This window comes from Lutjanus erythropterus, chromosome 18 (genome assembly GCF_056507025.1).
Source record: "Lutjanus erythropterus isolate fLutEry1 chromosome 18, fLutEry1.hap2, whole genome shotgun sequence".
Lineage (NCBI taxonomy): Eukaryota > Metazoa > Chordata > Actinopteri > Lutjaniformes > Lutjanidae > Lutjanus > Lutjanus erythropterus.
Window position 1 is genome coordinate 25,176,447 of NC_139334.1, and position 17,944 is coordinate 25,194,390.

General features: G+C 40.7%; 1 protein-coding gene across 2 annotated transcripts in view; it reads right to left on the reverse strand.

The window, feature by feature from the left end:
• Nucleotides 1–17,944, reverse strand: part of pacs2 (phosphofurin acidic cluster sorting protein 2) — a 99,393-nt gene that overhangs the window by 11,266 nt on the left and 70,183 nt on the right. For both annotated transcript variants that reach the window (XM_084742075.1, XM_084742074.1), the window contains exons 4-13: nt 14,531–14,656; nt 10,175–10,337; nt 9,799–9,872; nt 8,867–8,947; nt 7,480–7,539; nt 7,200–7,354; nt 4,623–4,713; nt 3,172–3,243; nt 686–810; nt 392–524 (exon numbers count right to left, since the gene is read on the reverse strand). In XM_084742075.1, coding sequence (XP_084598201.1) covers nt 392–524; nt 686–810; nt 3,172–3,243; nt 4,623–4,713; nt 7,200–7,354; nt 7,480–7,539; nt 8,867–8,947; nt 9,799–9,872; nt 10,175–10,337; nt 14,531–14,656 — 1,080 coding nt within the window. The remainder of the gene's footprint in view (nt 1–391; nt 525–685; nt 811–3,171; nt 3,244–4,622; nt 4,714–7,199; nt 7,355–7,479; nt 7,540–8,866; nt 8,948–9,798; nt 9,873–10,174; nt 10,338–14,530; nt 14,657–17,944) is intronic.

The following is a 17,944-nucleotide window of genomic DNA, read 5'->3' on the forward strand; positions in this document are numbered from 1 at the left end:
TCCTGGAGAGAAGAATTCCTGCTTCTTGCGGAAAGTTTTGAAAGAAAGCAGCACCCTCAGAAAAAACATTTGTGAAATATTTATTTTCTGTGTTGCTGTAACTAAATTTGGTCCCACTGTGTTTTCCATCTGCAGGCATTCGTTTGCCAAAAATGTGTACTTATTATGTTGTTATTTTTGTTGTTCGTGGACTTTTCATGAGGAAACAAAGTCTATGAAACTCACATTTTTCTGAGGGAAGGACCCTCAGACCTGCTTATAATTTTGAGGTTGGCAGATATGATCATGATTTCTAGAGGCATCTGTGATCGTAACTGCCATTTAATGTTAAGCAACAAATTAAACTTTGAGTACAGTGTTACTGGATTGTCATGCAGTTGTCTTCTCCTACCTGTAGGTGGCAGCGTGTGTCCAGGGAGCGCTCGTTGTCCAGGCTGTTGGCCCTCTCGTTCTGCGGCCTGCTGGGCTGGCGCTCCTTCAGCGACGTGCTCCTGCCTCGCCTCCCTGCCAACTTCGGTTCCTGCCTGGAAAACAAAAACAGCAGAAGAAGAAGGAGAGAGACGGAGGACTGGAGCGTGAGGAGTGGAGGCAGTGATGTCATGATCAGCAACAGGAAGCACAAACCCTGATCAAAGACACTAGGATGTACTGTGTATCAGTTTGGTGTTTTTTTGTGTGTTTCTACCTGTTGGATGAAATAATGAGGGACTCTGTCTTGGTCATTTTGCCACTTGGTGGCAGTCTCTCTAAAAATGTGTCCATGTTGTCCATCTCCAGCTCTGTGGTCGGAGTCACCGCCTCCGGCTGCTCCTGAGGGAAAACAAAAACAGAGAAAAACAGCAACAGGGTTTATGACCCAGGACGTGTTTATGCATTTTTATCTTCAAAACAAAAACACCTTTTTCACACCTTAAATGGCTGAACTGCCCTTGAGGATTATAGTTGTTATTTGTCATTATTATTTATTCTAATTAACTGTTCTCCTGTAAAGCACTTTAAGATGCATTTTTTCTAGGAAAGGAGCTGCATATTATTGTTATAATAATTATTATTATCATTATCGTGACTGTAGTGACTGTGGGACAACAGCTGTAGAGAATAAACAGTCATATGTAAGGAAAAGGCAAGTTTGTTAAGCACCTTTCAACAGTAAGGCATTAAAGGGATAGTTTGAGTAGTTTGAAGAGGGCCTGTATGAGGTACTTACCCACAGTCAGTGTATTAGCTACAGTAGATGGTTGTCTGCACAAAGCAGCAGGAGTACCGGTGTAGGAAGCTCAACAATGTACTGCTGTGGACAGTCTCAGCTGCAAAATGTATTTTAGCCACCTAAAAAAAGGCCCAACTAAAAAAATCCATGTCAGTTTACTCTTAATACTTTCACCACTTTATCTTGCTGTCAGACCGTCTTTTCCGATGGGAAACTGCTGTTATATAAGCCAAATACATCTCTCTCCAAACCAACCAAACTCCTACAGAAAAATTAGCAATTTAACATCGCAGAACAAAGGAGATGCTGGTTGCCTGCTGTCTTGATCTGTTAGTTTGTTTGTGTTATTGTGTGACTTCAGTGAATCAGAACTAACTTTTTTTAACCCTCCTATCATCCTCAAACATCACTAACACATTTTACCCTTGGGGTCAATCTGACCCCAGGGATATTTGCCTCCAGAAATTGATTTACAGAAAAATGTTGACCAAGTTTTTGTGTCAGGCACTTTGTTTATTTGTTGAATACATAAATAACCCCTTGATAATGAAACCTTGACCTGTCCTCTAGCGCCACCATCAGGCACTGGAGGATTAGAGGAAATTAATTAAAATTAATTTATCTTGAAAAGTTTTCATCCAAATCTTCTCCAATTTACTGACAACATTAATGAACCATATTTATTGATGTTGGTGACCCCCCTATCCTCGCATAAACATATTTATTTACTTATTTTTATCTCCTTTTTTCATAACATATTTGTGGTTAGTCACTATAAAGTCTCACTCACCCCTCCTCTTTTGTTATCCTTTTTTTTGTTTATGATTTGTTTTGTTTTTGTTTCTTTTGTCTTTTTTGGTTGTTTTTTTGTTTTTTTTGGTGTGTGAGGGGGTTTACATGTATGAAAATTCACCCATTTATGAAACAGAAAATCATAATGAGAACATCAGTCAGATAGTCAGAACATGGAACAGTTCTTTATGCTCACAGTCAAGCTTCTAGTCTGCTCTACTTTACACAGGATGTGCAGAGAGCGTGTTCATGCTACTTGCAGACATATTTCTTGCAGAGCGAACAGGTCATGCTGGTCTTAGAATCATTTCGGGTGGGACAAACCTGACACCTGCCAATATTGTTCCCCCTCCCCCATGTCATGTATCAACTCAAAAGTATCAACTCTGCACCTGCAGGTGTGGGGATGTTAGGTCACACATGGGTCACACACAGACACACAACTTTTACACAGCTAAAACAGCTTGGGGTCAAATTGACCCCAGAGGAACACTGATGTGTGTAATATGTGTTCAGCACATTGAAAAATCATGATAATTTTATGCTTAATCAATTGTACCCATCAAATTAGGAAAAGTCAAGCAAACAGCCACAGTCACACAACCATGCAGACAAACTAATGTGTCGAGGTTGAACTGAACCAGCAGCTCCCAGTAAAATAACTGATTTTGCCTCTGGAGTTTGGTGGTCCAGTGGAGAGTGAAATCTGACTCACGTAACAGTGGTTTCCAGTTAGAATAGGCTGTCTGATGACAAGATAAAGTGATGAACATGTTCTCAATACAGCATACACTAAAATTAATACTGACTTTTTTTAGGTGGCTAAGATACAGTTTGCTCATAACCCCGTCCACAGCAGGACACTGCTTAGCTTAAAGTGGAGGCATGCCAACTGCAACTGTAAGTGATACACCGACTATGGATAAGTACCTCATACAACCCCACTTCAAAAAACCCAAACTATCCCTTTAAGAAAAGACATAAAGGAAATACAAGGTAATATAAAAGGACACACGTAAATAGGAGGCACACATAATTTAAAACATTTCTGTATTTTTAAAGGCCCAGACGGCTCATTTTCCCCAAGTTTTTCCTCCACATATTGACTCACAATAATAAAGACTGATGCCAATTATCGATCTGAAGCAGCTTTAGGAGTTGATACTCACAAAAGAGACGTTATCGGACACACTGTCATCTGGAAATTTGGCTCCGCCGCTCTTGGTTTTATCTGGGTCAATCTGGAACGAGACGGTGAGAAGAATAATAAACTTCACCTGCGTCTGGTGGAGTCTCAGGGACTTTTATTTCACAGAGAGTTATTAAAGCACAGTTTCGCTCGACAGAAGCCCTGCAGTTTCATAAACAAACCGGTGATCACATTGTAACTGGTTTAAACCTGTGGACTGATGGGAAAATATGGAATTTTACTCCTGTGCACTTCAGTGAAAGTTGCCCTTCAGCAGGACAGTTAACACCTTTCTGCTCCAGCGCTCTGATCCAGTTTACTGATCGGCCATCAGTGCAGTTCAGTGGTCACACTGGTCGGCCTCCAGCTGTTTCACTGTGGTATCAATAAACCAGTTTGTTTAACTAAACGCACAGGAAGCAAACATCAGAGGCATGTGATCAGGAGCACAAAGAGGCAGGAAATGGTTGATTTTATGTGAAATTAATTTAATTCTTAGGCTCAAAATAAGCAGAAGGAAAACATCACTGTTGCTGAAGCTATTTAGGACTGTTTTATTTGGTGCCATATAAATAAAACTGACTTGACATTTATACATTGTGTTTATTACTGTACTGCTGATGCAGTGTTGCATCAAGGCTGATAAATAAGTCTGCGCTGTTCCATTAACCCAGTTTAGCCTGATTTAGTCAACACTAACTCAAGCTAAGGTAAAACAAGCTTGCGCACGGAGAACATGAGCGGCCCAGATTGTCGGGGAAAAAAAGGTGAAGTGTCACAAAAAGAACAGAAAACGAGAGCAGTTTTCTTCTCAGCTGCAGAACAAACCTTGCAGATCAAACTATGTAAAGAATATAAAGGGTTCATCGTGAAAAAAAAAAAAAGGCCGGATGGGTTCGATTTCATCCCGAAGTCGACCTGCACGTCACCCCCTCTCTCTCATTCCTTCCTTATCTTTGTCTGTATTATGTAACAAAAAAGGCAAAAAGCCACAGAAAACAATTTTTTAAAAGTTATGTAAGCCTACTTCACATTTCATTCTTCAAATTACAGAGTGTGAAAGTGCACAAAAACTAATTAAATTTGGATTAAATGTGTTTTTATAGGCCTACTATTATGTACATAAGCCCCTTAATTACATGGTTAGAAGACCACAGTGGATTTGGGTTTACAGAGACTTTAAATAACTTCAAACTTTAAACAATGTTTTAGTTTAACATGGGACACGAACCCCCGGCCTCCTGGGTGGAAGCCCTGTCTTTTATTTGACCCTTCCATCTACATAACCTTCAGTTATTTAATGGAAAGGACTGGCGCGTCACCTGCATGCAAAATTGGACTTTGGCGTACACACTGCATACAAAGTCTAAAGTCGTGTTATCTGTATGCAGACTGAGGAGAACAGGCCGGGTGCAGTGATGTGGGTCTCACCGGGCTGGGGGGCTCCCTCTGGCTCCGGCTGCTGTGGATGCTGCCGATCTCAGTCTGAGAGCTGGAGAGGGAGAGACCCTCGAAATATGGCCTGAAACACAAGAAACAATCCGGACTGAAGCAAAGAAAACAAACACAAGAGGAGCCTCCTGTGGGTCAGTATGCATCAGTTACAGTCTTAGCATCTTAAACTCCGCCACCACACAGCTTTGATTTCATGTTTTATTTAGCATTTTAAGTGGGTTTGATGCCAACATTTTGAAGGTTTTCTTTGTTTTAGTACAACGCATAGTAGTCGCACACCAAATAACATTTAAGGCAGCTGCACGACTAATAAAAGACAGCAACAAAGACAGGACAAAAGCTCAGCACACTGCAGATTTGTTAAGTGCAATTTACTGGCACATCCATGAGTGACGTCTCAAGCTAATGCTCCTCAATGACTCTCTGACTTTAGTATCAGACCGCTGATACTGATGTAAAGGGCAACATAAGAGACTTAATCAGATCATTGTGGTGATGTTGGTTGATTTTGATGCTGTCCTGCGGTTGTTTTGGCTCCTTACTGTTCTTGTGATTGGTGCTGTGGCCTTTTCCTCACTATGATTTGCGTACTTGGTTTACTGCAGATACTTAGATACTTGCTCATAGATTCCTGTTACTAAATATTTGAGGGACATCCTATTTAGAATATCTATGGCACCTGTTTCTGCTGAATGACATAAGCAGGTGTAGGCTTGGCTGGTACCTGGAGAGGAGACCTCCTGGGAACACAAAGCTGCAGCTGGAGGTGGTGTCATTCTTCCGTCTGGTCCTTTCGGATTAGACATTAAGTCAAAATCCTGACTGACATTAAGGATTTTAAAGATCCAGTGGTACTTTTTGTTAAGAGTAAGGGGTTCCTCAGTGTCCTGGCTCTTTCCACCTGTCTGCAGAATCATCCCTCAGTGTAACCAGCTCAGTGTTTCCCTCCTTCTCCACCTCAATGTGTTGAGATCTGAGCTCTCTCTGAAGCGCTTTGAGTCTTCATGATAAAGCGCTATATAAATATAATCCATCCATCCAACTTTTTAAAGATTTTCTTGTCAGTAGACTAGGGGCTTAGAGAAGGTGCACAGAGAAAAGGAAGAAGCTAAACCTCCAGCAACACGATAACTTTATTAGTAGATCAACACACTTCATTTGTTCTTTTCTGGATTTCTGCACCCTTAATTTCTAAAGTCTGAGAAAAAAAATATTCGAGACACATCAGTGCTTGGGCTTTTCGAGATTATCCAGTTCTAACAGGAAGCCTCGGTTAGAAACTGAAGGTGTTGAGTTTGAAAGTCCCATAAATGGATTATGGGAAGTGAAAGATCCAGAATTAATAGGGTCGTGTCAAGATGGTAACCCTCGAAACTGTCGTGAGATTTGTATGCTTTGTATGCAAGTGGGAGAAGTTTCCGTTCAGGGCTTTCTGCCAGAAAGCTGCTGCTGCTTTTGCATCTGATGCCAAAGTCAACATTGTCTTATTATTTTAACCCAAAACCTTGATCTTTTCCTGAACCTAATCAAGTAGTTTGCCTAAATCTAAACAAACCGCGACTGAAAACTGAAAAGAACAAGTCAACTAAATCTAAAACTAGAAAGTCAACGCTGGCCTTTATTTTCACACAGGACACAATCCCCAGTGTCCTGACTGAAAAAAAACGTGTGTTTGAGCCCCTCATCCACCCTGACATCCTCCTTTCAACAACGAGTTTCACAAACATAAGGTTACCTTCTAGACATGACCGAATTAATGTAGCTTGATCTGCACTTCAACTTCTGCTGCTTTGATTTTGACTTTTCCATTTTTATTTACTGGAATGCAAGACTAAACGGCTGTATATGCAGCGTCCCACTATTTTAAAGTTGTTTCAGAGAGTTTCCTACCCTGCAAAGATAGAAAACCTCTAGACAACTTGGAATATATATGCAGTACATGCATTTTAAAACAATAAAATGTCATTACCATAGAACATCAGCACAAAATATTGAACACAGCTTCGATAACAAGGTTAACATTTATAGTGGCGGTGCAGCCTGAGCCCTGCTGCAGGGTTTAAAGAACATTCAAGCAGTGTGTCTCAAACTTGTCTTCTGGGCACAGGCCTTAGAAATGTACATAAATGAACATTCATCCTGACCATTGTCACTGCATCACCGTATATTATCTAGATAACTGAAAACATGTAGACACGTTAAGCGCTTGATAAATGAGAAATAAATGCATTAAGGCTGAGTTAACAGGCCGTCTTATCTAATTAAGCTTAATTATGTGTTTTTTCTCTCATGAGTAAAACAATATACAGATTTTAAATGCTTTATAAAAGGTGTACTGCAGGTATACATCTTACATTTGTGAAATTATTCTTTTATTTATTTAGCAACCTCTCCAAAACTGACTGCATTAAAGGATGTGGGTATTTTCTTAACTTACTTTTTAGCTCTACTTTCAGCTAAGATGCATTTTAGCAATTTCAGTCTGAACTCATACAAGTCAAGTTTCTCACAAATAAACACACACACACACTTTGCTGCAGATATAACACTGACTTGAGTTTGGGTTTTGGTGTGCTGAGGACGCTGTCGTCATCATCGAGCTCGGGGCCGCTGTCGCTCGGGTTCTCAAACTCGACACTGTCCAGGTCCAGGTCCTCCTCCTCCACCTCAGGAGGCGGCTCTGCAGGGTCCTGCTCCGAGTCCAGCACCTTGACACACACACACACACACACACACACACAGGTATAAACATCACACCCTCAACAGCTTCCACGGCAGACGAACAGGTGGAAACTAAATTCCCAGCAGGACAACGAGAGACAGAAACACCCACCTCATCTGAAACTCTGAAGCGCTTCAGGAGAGCGACGACTCGCTGCTTAAAGTTCTGCTGCTAAAACACAAGAGAATAAACACACAACACACGTCAGTCTGTGACCTACTTATGATTTACTACAGCGCTCTGAGCAATCCAATACACAGAGAACAGCTGCTGCTCCTCCATCTCACTCATTTTACCGGCAGTAGATACATTTGCAGAGTTGGCTGCGCATCGATTTCTGGTGCGTGTGCTCATGTAAATCAATAATCAAGCAGCATCATGCCTCATCTGCTTTCTGGGGCTTTCATCTCCTCCCTCTATAAAACCGACTCACCACCGAGAAAAAACACAGTTAAACTGTCTCGTTAAAGCTCAGCGAGAGGTGTTGAATGTTTCTTGACCATCTGCAGATGATTCCCCTCCAGTATGAACTAAAAATTAATGGTGTTTATTGCAGAAGTTCCTGCACAAATACTGCAGTCTTCAGTTAATGTGTGAAGGTAAAAAAATACTCCGTCACCTTCACCATGCATCAGGAAATCTTACACCAGATGAAGGAGGGTTTGTCTGTTTGTTTTAAAATCAGCACAAAACAACTTGTGTTTAGAAGTAATTTAGAAGTAAACTGACAATTATTTTAATAAATTACAGCTGAATTTAAAAGGCAACTCCATCTGCAACGTCACTCTCAGCCCTCCTCTCCCTCAAACAGCAGTGTCATCATGCAGAAGCCTACGTCAGGCCACTTGGGAAAACATTTTTTGACACAAAAATATATGTATTTAAATCAAAATTTTAATTTGAATTCATAAGGAACCGTGATTGAAGCTACAGGATGATACAAACATGATTAAAATAAAAACAGCCCTAAGAAAATCCTGAACATGCATCTGTACCTGCTAACCTGACAATTCTCAACTCCTTCTGTTTGCAGCCTGGTTTGTCTGCATTTGCATCCTTCTCTTCCCTGCCTCATATGCACCTTATGACAGAAACAGCCCACCATCATCTTCAAAGCTCACTAATCGTCATGTTATATCTCATTTACTTCATCATCATCGTGTTTTTATGGCCTCAGTGACTTCCAGGAGGTCATACCATTGCAATGAGGTTGCCAGGCAACCAGTGAAGACTCCGGCACCTAGCCAAGAAGAAGTCCATTCCCAACATCATGAAACTAGAGATCAGGTGTGTGGGGACACTGGACAGACACTGTCATTGCTTAGCTTCCTTCACCAGCACTGCTGCTGCTTCTCCAAACTGGAGGAGCGTCGACCTCCATCTACCTTAGGTAATACACTGACTAAATACCTCATAAAACTCCACTTCAAATGATCTGGACTATCCCTTTACTGTGTTCATGCTTCAGTTGGTTTAATCCCTTTTTCACGCCTCTTACTCTGGTGATGGAGGGCGTCCTCACAATCGACCTCCTCTGCTTCTTTGGCTTTCTCACATCGTACTCGTCGTCCTCGAGGTCCTGAAAACAATGAAGAAAAAACTGAAGACCAAAAAAAGAAACAACCTCCCATAAAAAACACAGTGCATTCATATTTAGGGCTGTTTAGTCAGATAAATTAAAAATGTGCATCCACCTATAGTTCAGTTATAAAATCAGTCTGCTGTTTCTGTTTGAACAAAACATATCTTACTCTTTAAAATAAGGTCCCTCACCATCGCGATCATTTCCATAATGTTGTCAGACACTAACAAGAACAATCTGAACCTGTCAGCGGCAAAAAGAAGAGCAAACAACAAGCAAACCAGCAAGCGTCACCTGGTCTGTGCGCTCCGCAGGTGTGCCTGGATGAGGCGTCTGACATCGCATCATACTGCTCTGCATTTCTATCACTCTTCTCCTCTTCCATCACAGTTAGTTTTGTGGTTTGTGGTGATTTAGAGACTCAGTTTGTAAAGTTTACAGCCTGACCTGCTGTTGCATTACTCTTTGTACAATGACAGATAAAAAAACAAGAGCTGAAACTTGTTCACCCTCTCTCATCAGTCAACCAACAGCGCATTCCCTTTAATTCCTCATTGTAAGCGTCTATCTGTTTTATGCTGTAACTGTAATGCACACTGACTGACACAAAAATGGATGCTCTACTGGAAGAATCTAGGTCGAGTAATGATTTGAATCGTCAACTATCAGGGTCAGTCATATTCATATTGTTTACACTTATTTGTCTTGACATTTTAGTTGACAAATTATTCCATGCACGTACAGACATCTTTCAACCCAAGTGAGTACTTGACCAGGATAAGGTCAAATGTTTCACCTCATGACCCTTAAATTTGTCTGAATGGTGTCTGAATTCCAGGCAGACTCACCTGTCCCTGCACAGCATCGTCGCTGGCCTCCTGCTCTGAGGAGAAGCTCTCATACTCTTCCTCTGAGTAGTTATCTAAAGCAGGAGACAAGCAGGCAGATTAGAGGCTTGTGGAGTGTAGAAAATGCCTCATACATATTTCAATGACCCTTTTAAATTTGACTTGCAGCCAGGATCTAAATATACATCATGTACAGTACACGCAGAGCTGTACACTACCTGAATTTAATCACTTTCTGCACGATTACAGAGAAAAAAACACCCCTGAACCCTGTGATCCCTGCTCTGTTGAGTCCATCGAGCATATTAGGTGATTATGAAGGCTTCCTGCTGTCTGAACCTCAGAAACGACGGGGGTAATGAGAGGCAAAGTGTACCGGAGCATTTGATCTTCTGTCCTCCCTGCAGGGCTGCCTCCTCGTGGTCGATTGGCTGACTGGACAGGGAAAAGATCCAGATCTCCGCCACCTTCCCCAGCATGTCTTTCTGGTTGCTGCACAGAGGCAGGACCTGGCCTCCCTCCGTCGGGTGCTGCATCACCTGGGGGGAGGCGGAGGGAAAGAGAGCAGAGAGGAGGAATGTTTCACCTCGGTGAGATCGAGGCATCACCTCTCAGTTATGTAGATCATCTCAAAATTCTGTCCAACAGAAGAAATATTCATCCTTTTAAAGGCATTAACACTGCCATTTTAAATTAAATATCACAGCCCGCACATCATATTTTTACAGACTTCTACAGATCCTTGCAAAAATCACACCCTAATGATGTGTTTCAAATGAAAATGAGGATATTCATATAAAAATTAGCATTCCCTCTGTCATTGCAAATCATATCGCAATTGTAATAGCAGCCAAAATAATTGTAATTAGATATTTTTGCAAAATTGTTCAGCCCTAACACTTATACTTGAGTAGGACTGAGTGTAATGCAACCAATTTCTCCCTGGGGATCAATAAAGTATTCTTGATTCTGATTTTCAAAACAAATAGAGCATTTTAATTACTTAAGTTGAACAAACTAACATTGCTGTCTTGGTGTTCTCACTGTTTTGAAACCCTGTAAAATATCAGGACAGATGGCAATGTATTTTTATAAACAGATGATCGTTGGTGGAGTGGGTAGCCGTCTTGGTTTAGAAGAATAGTTTGACATTTTGGGAAACAAGGTTAATTGCTTTCTTGCAGAGAGTTAGATGAAAAAAATGGATTTTTAATGTTTGTACAGTACGGTGAATATGAAGCAGCCAGGAGAAGGTTAATGGACCAGTAGACTCCATTAGAAGTGCTTGTCAGACCTTTACGACGTCAGATTAGAGGGAGAGGAGGGCTCTGTTCAATTATTTCTAAAACTGACAAGCTGACATTCACACCCAGCTGTGCAGAGGTGACAAAGACAGCAGAGTCTCAGCTCTCCTTTTTCATCTGTTACACAACTATTTCTGTTACTTTTTCTTAGCGTAGCATCAAGGCTCAAAACAGAGAGACCTGACTCTGTCTAAAGGAAAGCAAATCCACCTACCAAACCTTCTAAAACTCACTAATAAACATGTTCAGAGGTTCTCAAACTTTAGCGCCAATTTTAATTTTGGGAGCCTGCATACAATCGAGGGTTGCACAACCCATGGACTTTGTCTGATAAATAACATTTTACATTAAATTCCTTGAATTATTTGATAAGGCAGATGACTTTATCAGTCCCCCGAGGAGGTCCAACGAAATAAGAATGATTAATTCCTGAAACGTCCTTCTCTATAACCAGATATCAGACTGAACTGTGGACTCGTTGCACTTCATTTGTATTCAGATAAACAACTTTTTTACCTCACTCAAGTCGTTCAAAGTCAACTTTAGCTAGCAGCACAAGCATTTATGTAACTGCTGTAACACTCAAGAGCTGCTACTTGTTGTCATGCAACCAGCTGTCATTCCTAACCTGACAGACGTCCGTTCGTCACTGCGTGTTAAAAACTTAGACTATTGAAAGTGAAAGCATTGAAATGGACCAATGATTAAAATATAATGTTCCTTTGCACAGAGCTAGAAGAGCTGTTTTCACCCGTTTCCAGTTTTATCTTTATTAATATATTCAGATATGAGAGTGGTATCGATCTGCTAATCTAACTCTTGGCAAGAAGACATTGTTGGTCCAAAATGTTGTGTCGAACTATTCCTTTAATCCAGTAGTTCTCAAAATGTCCGACGCAGAGCCAGGGGGAAAATATGGACTGAAACTGAGCTGAATAAATATGATCTATCAGTTCCTCCAGGAAGTTTCAAAGCTGCGATTGCAACAATTCATGCAAATTCAACCAAACTCCTTGAATTTTGTGCAACCTTGCAATTTTGTTCCACAAACTTGACAAAGCATTGTATCTTCCTGTGAGTTCCACCAATCACAGCAGTCCTCTGCGCAAACTCAAACTCAATGTTTTGTTTTATTATTCACATCTTTTTTGGATTTGTGTATATATTTTATTTTGTCACAGGTACTGAAAAGAACATTGACACTTATCAACACTTTTATTTAATAATTTTGTGCTGTTTTTGATGTTGAGCTCCAAAAAAGATTCTGCTTCTTACTCCTCAGGTGCACTTCTTCATTTACAAATAAGATTTTTATAATTTTTGAAATTCTGAGCCTTTTTGTGAATGTTAGAACACTCACAATGATTTTGTTCTCCCTGGAACAACTTGCTTTTGGTTTATTTTTTAAATGAATTATACAAAAAATTGCAACTCGCTCTTACAATTTTCACTTTCACTTTCGCAATTTCATTGCAAGACATGCCTGAAAGCATCGAAACAAGCATTGCAATTTTTTTTTTTTTTTTAGAAAAGCTACACTGAAATCAGGCATTTCAGGCTGCAACAACCCAGTGAAATCCAGGAGGAACTGATCTATGTAGGAAAAATAAAATGCTGACCTTTATTTCACTAAAATTCAATGTGGATCCTTTTTCATCAGTTGCTTTTTCCTTGATTATTAATGATTTGAAAAAAAAAAAAAATCTTGGGCTTCTGAAGGTGGGGGGGACTGATTATTGAAAGAATGATCCTGACCTCCCAACCAGGAAAAACCTCAATCACCTTAATGACCTATTTTTTTGGTCATTCACCTCCTACAAACCCACAACAAACCCATAATTCACACCCTGATGCTGCAGTTAAACCTCCTACAGTTTTATGCTGCTTGAAACCGAGGCTCCACTGAAGCGGCTGAGAGATGAGTGTGTTGCTCAACAACACCTAAGTACTATTTACTGAGCGAGAGACGGAGTTTTACTCATTCTGGGCATATTTTACTCTACAGAGGCTCAAGCTGTCATCACAAACGCAGGTCACTTCAGGACAGCAGCACCGCCCTGAATCCAGACACCATGTGAGCCTGCAGCAGCTCACACTCTGTCTTTGTGTGGTATGTTGTCTCACAGCGACTTTGTATCATTGAGCCGAAAAAAGCGAGAAGAATTTCTTTCTTGCGGTTAAGTACAACTCGGTGTTTCTGCTTCTATTTTTCTCCTCCCAGGCGCCAAAATGTTTTTTTTGTCTCCTCTCAGCTGCTGAGATGTGACCTTAATAAGCTCCACTGAGCTTTGTCAGCCATGTGGGAGCTGCTTAGTGTAACAGCATCATCTGCACTGGAAAATATTCATCTGAAGAAAGTCGTGCATTCATGTATTCAAGGATTTTTCTTAAAATGCAAGAAACATTTTGTCCATCGGGTGAGATAAATTTAAACAAAGGGTGTTTTCTTCATTTCTATAAGGACAATCTGAAAAAAGGACTGAGAAAAGTTTAATTATTTAATGTCTTTTGAAGATAAAAGTATTATTTTCAGACTAATTAGAAGGCAAAATGACTCAGCTTTTATTATGCTGTGTGAATCAGAGGCGCCCTCAAATCCCACGTGAAAATGAGGAGGACTAATGTGAACCTGCAGCTCCAACATTCACCATCTCCTCATTATATTTTCACACTAAGAGCCTGTTAGAGCTCATTCATCTTTCTGCTCCTGCTGCCCTGACACTTCAAAACTCAACAAAAAGTGCAACAGAAGTAAGATTCGATCTCGTTATCCTCCGCATACTGAAACAGCGATCAGCCCCTTCAGGAGGCGATGCTGCAATCGCAACAGTTTGCGCAAATTCAACCAGTCTCCGTGAATTCTGCACGACCTTTGCAAATCTGACCAATCATCGTAGCTTCCTGCAAGTTCCTCCAATCACAGCAGTCCCCCGTCCCCCTGTGTGCATGTGTATAATTTATCATTTCTTTGTGAAATACCCTCCAGGTGTACTTCATTTACAAATAAAGCATGTTTTTTTTGTTTTTTTTTAGAAGTTTTAGAATCCTGAACCTTTTTGGTGAGGTTAATTAGGACACTCAGAACAGAATTTTTTCTCACCGAAACAAGCTGCCTTTGCTTTTTAATGAGTTATACAAAGAAAATAAAAAAACACAACTTTTTATGCAATTTTCACTTTCTCCCATAATTTATGCTATTAAATTTTCAGACTAATTAAAGGGCAAAATGACTCAGCTGTTCTTGTGCTGTGTGATTCAAAGAGTCACCGTTAAATTCCAGGTGAAGATGAGGATGGTTAACATGAACTCTAAAAACGCTGCAAAATGCATCACAATGTATTAGAAAAGCTTCCATGAAATCCCAGAAAACAGCCGGTGAGTGAACTCTACGAGACCACATGACACAGATTAGCTGAAGCGTACTGTACCTCGGCCATATCAATAGATCCCACTGCGAGAGTCTTGTAGCCGAGGATAGTTCGGTTCTTGTATCTCTTCCGCCGTTGTAGCATTATCTGCAGCTTGTTTCCTTCTCGTTTTAAGAAGTGAGGGTACTGAAAAAGGAAAAAGTACAACTTACTTACCAACAATTTAACTGGCGGCTTAAAAGTGAGGTTGGTGATATTCCATATTGTTCTTGTTGCCAACAAATCCCATATAAAAAAAAAAAAAAAAAAACAAGTGATGAAACATCTGTGTATCCAAAACCTGATATATTATGTTGTTCCTCTGTGCTTTTGTTGTTCAAACACACACCAGCGAGACACACTCTTGTGATAAGTGACCTGTTTCTTCGGTTAATTGAATGTGTCAGGCTGACAGAGAATATCCAACATTTTACTGCAGACATAAATCCTTTTATCGATGAGGAAGAAAGCACTTGGCATTGGAGGAAAGTGCTATCAAGACTACCATCTGTTAACTCTTTCAGTTATATTTGTCTGTTGGTCTGTTGTCTTGAATCCACCTTGTTTATGATTCCTGTTGCCCTTTTTTGTCGTACATATATTAGATTTATATACAATCTGTCCACATTGTAAGTAAAATATGGTAAAATAAATGAAACACCTTTAGATGTGTGAAACAATATCACACCTTCATTTGAAGCTTGTGACAATGAGCAAGAATATTTTATTTCTGATGTGTTTTTTTTTCTCATTTGTGGAAATAAAGTAACTTTTATTTAAACTCTGCAATTTGTATTTGTGAAGAAACACTTAAATCCATTAATATTTAATCAGTACAGTATTGATTGTATCAGATTATTAGATTGACTCTGTTTGGTCAATTACATCATTCTAAGGTCTGTTATTTCTGTATAGCAGACCGTTGCTATGAAGAACAGACCGTTGCTATGGACACAATTCTGATCATACACTCTGGAGGATCAATAAAATCATAAAAATTAACATTTTGTGTCAAAGTATTGATATAACCATAACCATATAAGAAGTGGGATAAGGATTTATTTCACAATAATGACCTGCTCACTGTACATTATCCCTCACCTATAACACTCAGAACAGTCAGTGTGACAGTGTGAAGAATACCTAACAAAGTTCTACAGAAATACAACTCTACAGAAAGTGTTTTTTTTTTTTAAAGGATTTATTGTTGTATGTATTGTTGGTCATTGGTGACTCTGTCATGATGGAAGACTTCCTCCAGTTTTTTCTTGGGGGGTCCATCTGGGCTTTTCTTTTAGGGTCACTGGACCTGCTTCTGCTTCCTGTCCTTGTATTTGCGGTGATGTTTGGGAGTGAGTGCCTTCTTGAAACATCTTCACAGAGACACTTTTGGTGGTTGTTCCTGGACCTTGTCTGGTGTTTCCTGGAAAGTGTCTGAGGTCTCCCGTAGGTTGTTTGGAGTCTCCTGGATTTCGTTTGGAGTCTCCTGTAGGGTGTTTGGAGTCTCCTGTAAGGTGTTTGGAGTCTCCTGGATTTCGTTTGGAGTCTCCTGTAGGTTGTATGGAGTCTCCTGGTTATTGTTTGGAGTCTCCTGTAGGTTGTTTGGAGTCTCCTGTATGGTGTTTGGAGTCTCCTGCATTTTGTTTGGAGTCTCCTGGTTATTGTTTGGAGTCTCCTGTAGGTTTTTTGGAGTCTCCTGGTTATTGTTAGGAGTCTCCTGTAGGTTGTTTGGAGTCTCCTGTAGGTTGTTTGGAGTCTCCTGGTTATTGTTTGGAGTCTCCTGTTTGTCGTTTGGAGTCTCCTGGATTTCGGTAGATCTTTGCTGGACGTTTGGAGTTTCAGGGACTTCGTTCAGCGTATCCTGGACATCATTTGCTGTTTCAGGGACGTCGTTTGGCGTCTCCTGGATGTCCTGTGGAGTCACAAGGATGTTGTTTGACGTCTCCTGAATGTCATTTGACATTTCAGGGATGTCAACTGGTGTATCCTGGAAGTTTTCGACGGTCTCCTGACGATCGTTTGATGGATGCTGACTCATGTCTGGTATCTCTTGGACCATTTGAGGAGCATTTGTCTCTGGAGTCTGCTCACACATGTGTTGTGTCAACATATCCAGAGTCTTCTGCAGCTCCTGATTGGCAATTTCCTGAGCTCTCAGCTGGAAAGCCAGCTTGAGGTTGGAGGTGGTCTTCTCCTCCAGCTGCCTCTTTAAGTCCTCCAGCTCTTTTCTGCTTTCCACTTGTTGTTTCCTGTCCATCTCTACGTCCTGCTCCAGGGCTGTCTTTTCGGCCTGCAGCCTCTTTGCCAGCTTCAGGTCCTTGATGACTCTGTCATGAAACCGATGCAAGACGTCCTCCAGCCTCTCCACCTTCTGTTCAAGCTGCATCCTTAAGCTCCTCTCCTCCTGCAGCTTCTCTTCTGCCTCCTTCAGCTTGGTCTTATCAAGGGCTCTGGCCTCTTCTGCCGTGATCCTCCTTTTCTTTTCCTGCTGGAGAAGACATTTTGTTTCCAGCAGGCTTTTTTTCAGATCATTCTCCTCTCTCTGGGGCTTTTGCTGTGGCCATCTTGCTCGTACGGGATCAGTTGTGTCCTGGTAACTGTTCGCCTGGAGGAGAGAAGTGTGTCTCTCTTCCCTGGCTAATGGACGTGGTTGTCTCAGCCACGCTGGACGTTTTGAAGCCTGGTAATTCTGGGCATTCTCCTTATCTTGATTGGGAACCTGAGCTTCTGGTTGTTTGGGGAGCTTTGTGTCTTTCTTTGGCTTTTCGTTGTTGTTTCCAAAGAAAATGGCTGTTTGCTCCGTGTGTTGCTGGTCCAGAGCCTCAAACTCCCTGTCCATGATCTCGCCCCAATCTGTGGGACCTGAGAGTGACTCAGTTTCACTCGTGTTCTCGTTGGATGCCATTTCTGTCCTCACAAGAAATAGCTGATGTGAAGCATTTTCCATTGGTTTCTTGTTGGTGTCTTTCCAAAAACTCTGCGTCACACTCGAAGTACTGTTCTGGTTCTGTCGTGTTGATGGTTCTCTCCAATGATGTTGTGTCTCAGACGGTCAAGTGTTTGTGCCGAGTCAGGCTGGTGAGTTTATACTCAAATATCTGGGTTTGATGATGTCACTGTTTATTATGTCACTGCCTTCTATGATGTCACATTCCAAAATTCTTTCTCTTTTTCTACATTCTATGAGTGGAATTTTGAAAAAAAATGTGTGAAAAAAAAATATATTATGTTTATTTACAAAACAAAAACATCCTTTATCTTATAAGAAGAGTGGCATCAAAGCTGGAAGTAACAAAAACTAATTGAATTTAAATTTGATTGATCAGATAAGATTTAATCAAATTAAATGAATCAGCATTAATCTATTATCAGATCTGAAATACAGTAAAATTATTTTTATGAAAACGTTCCACATGTTATCTGTTATAATGTGTT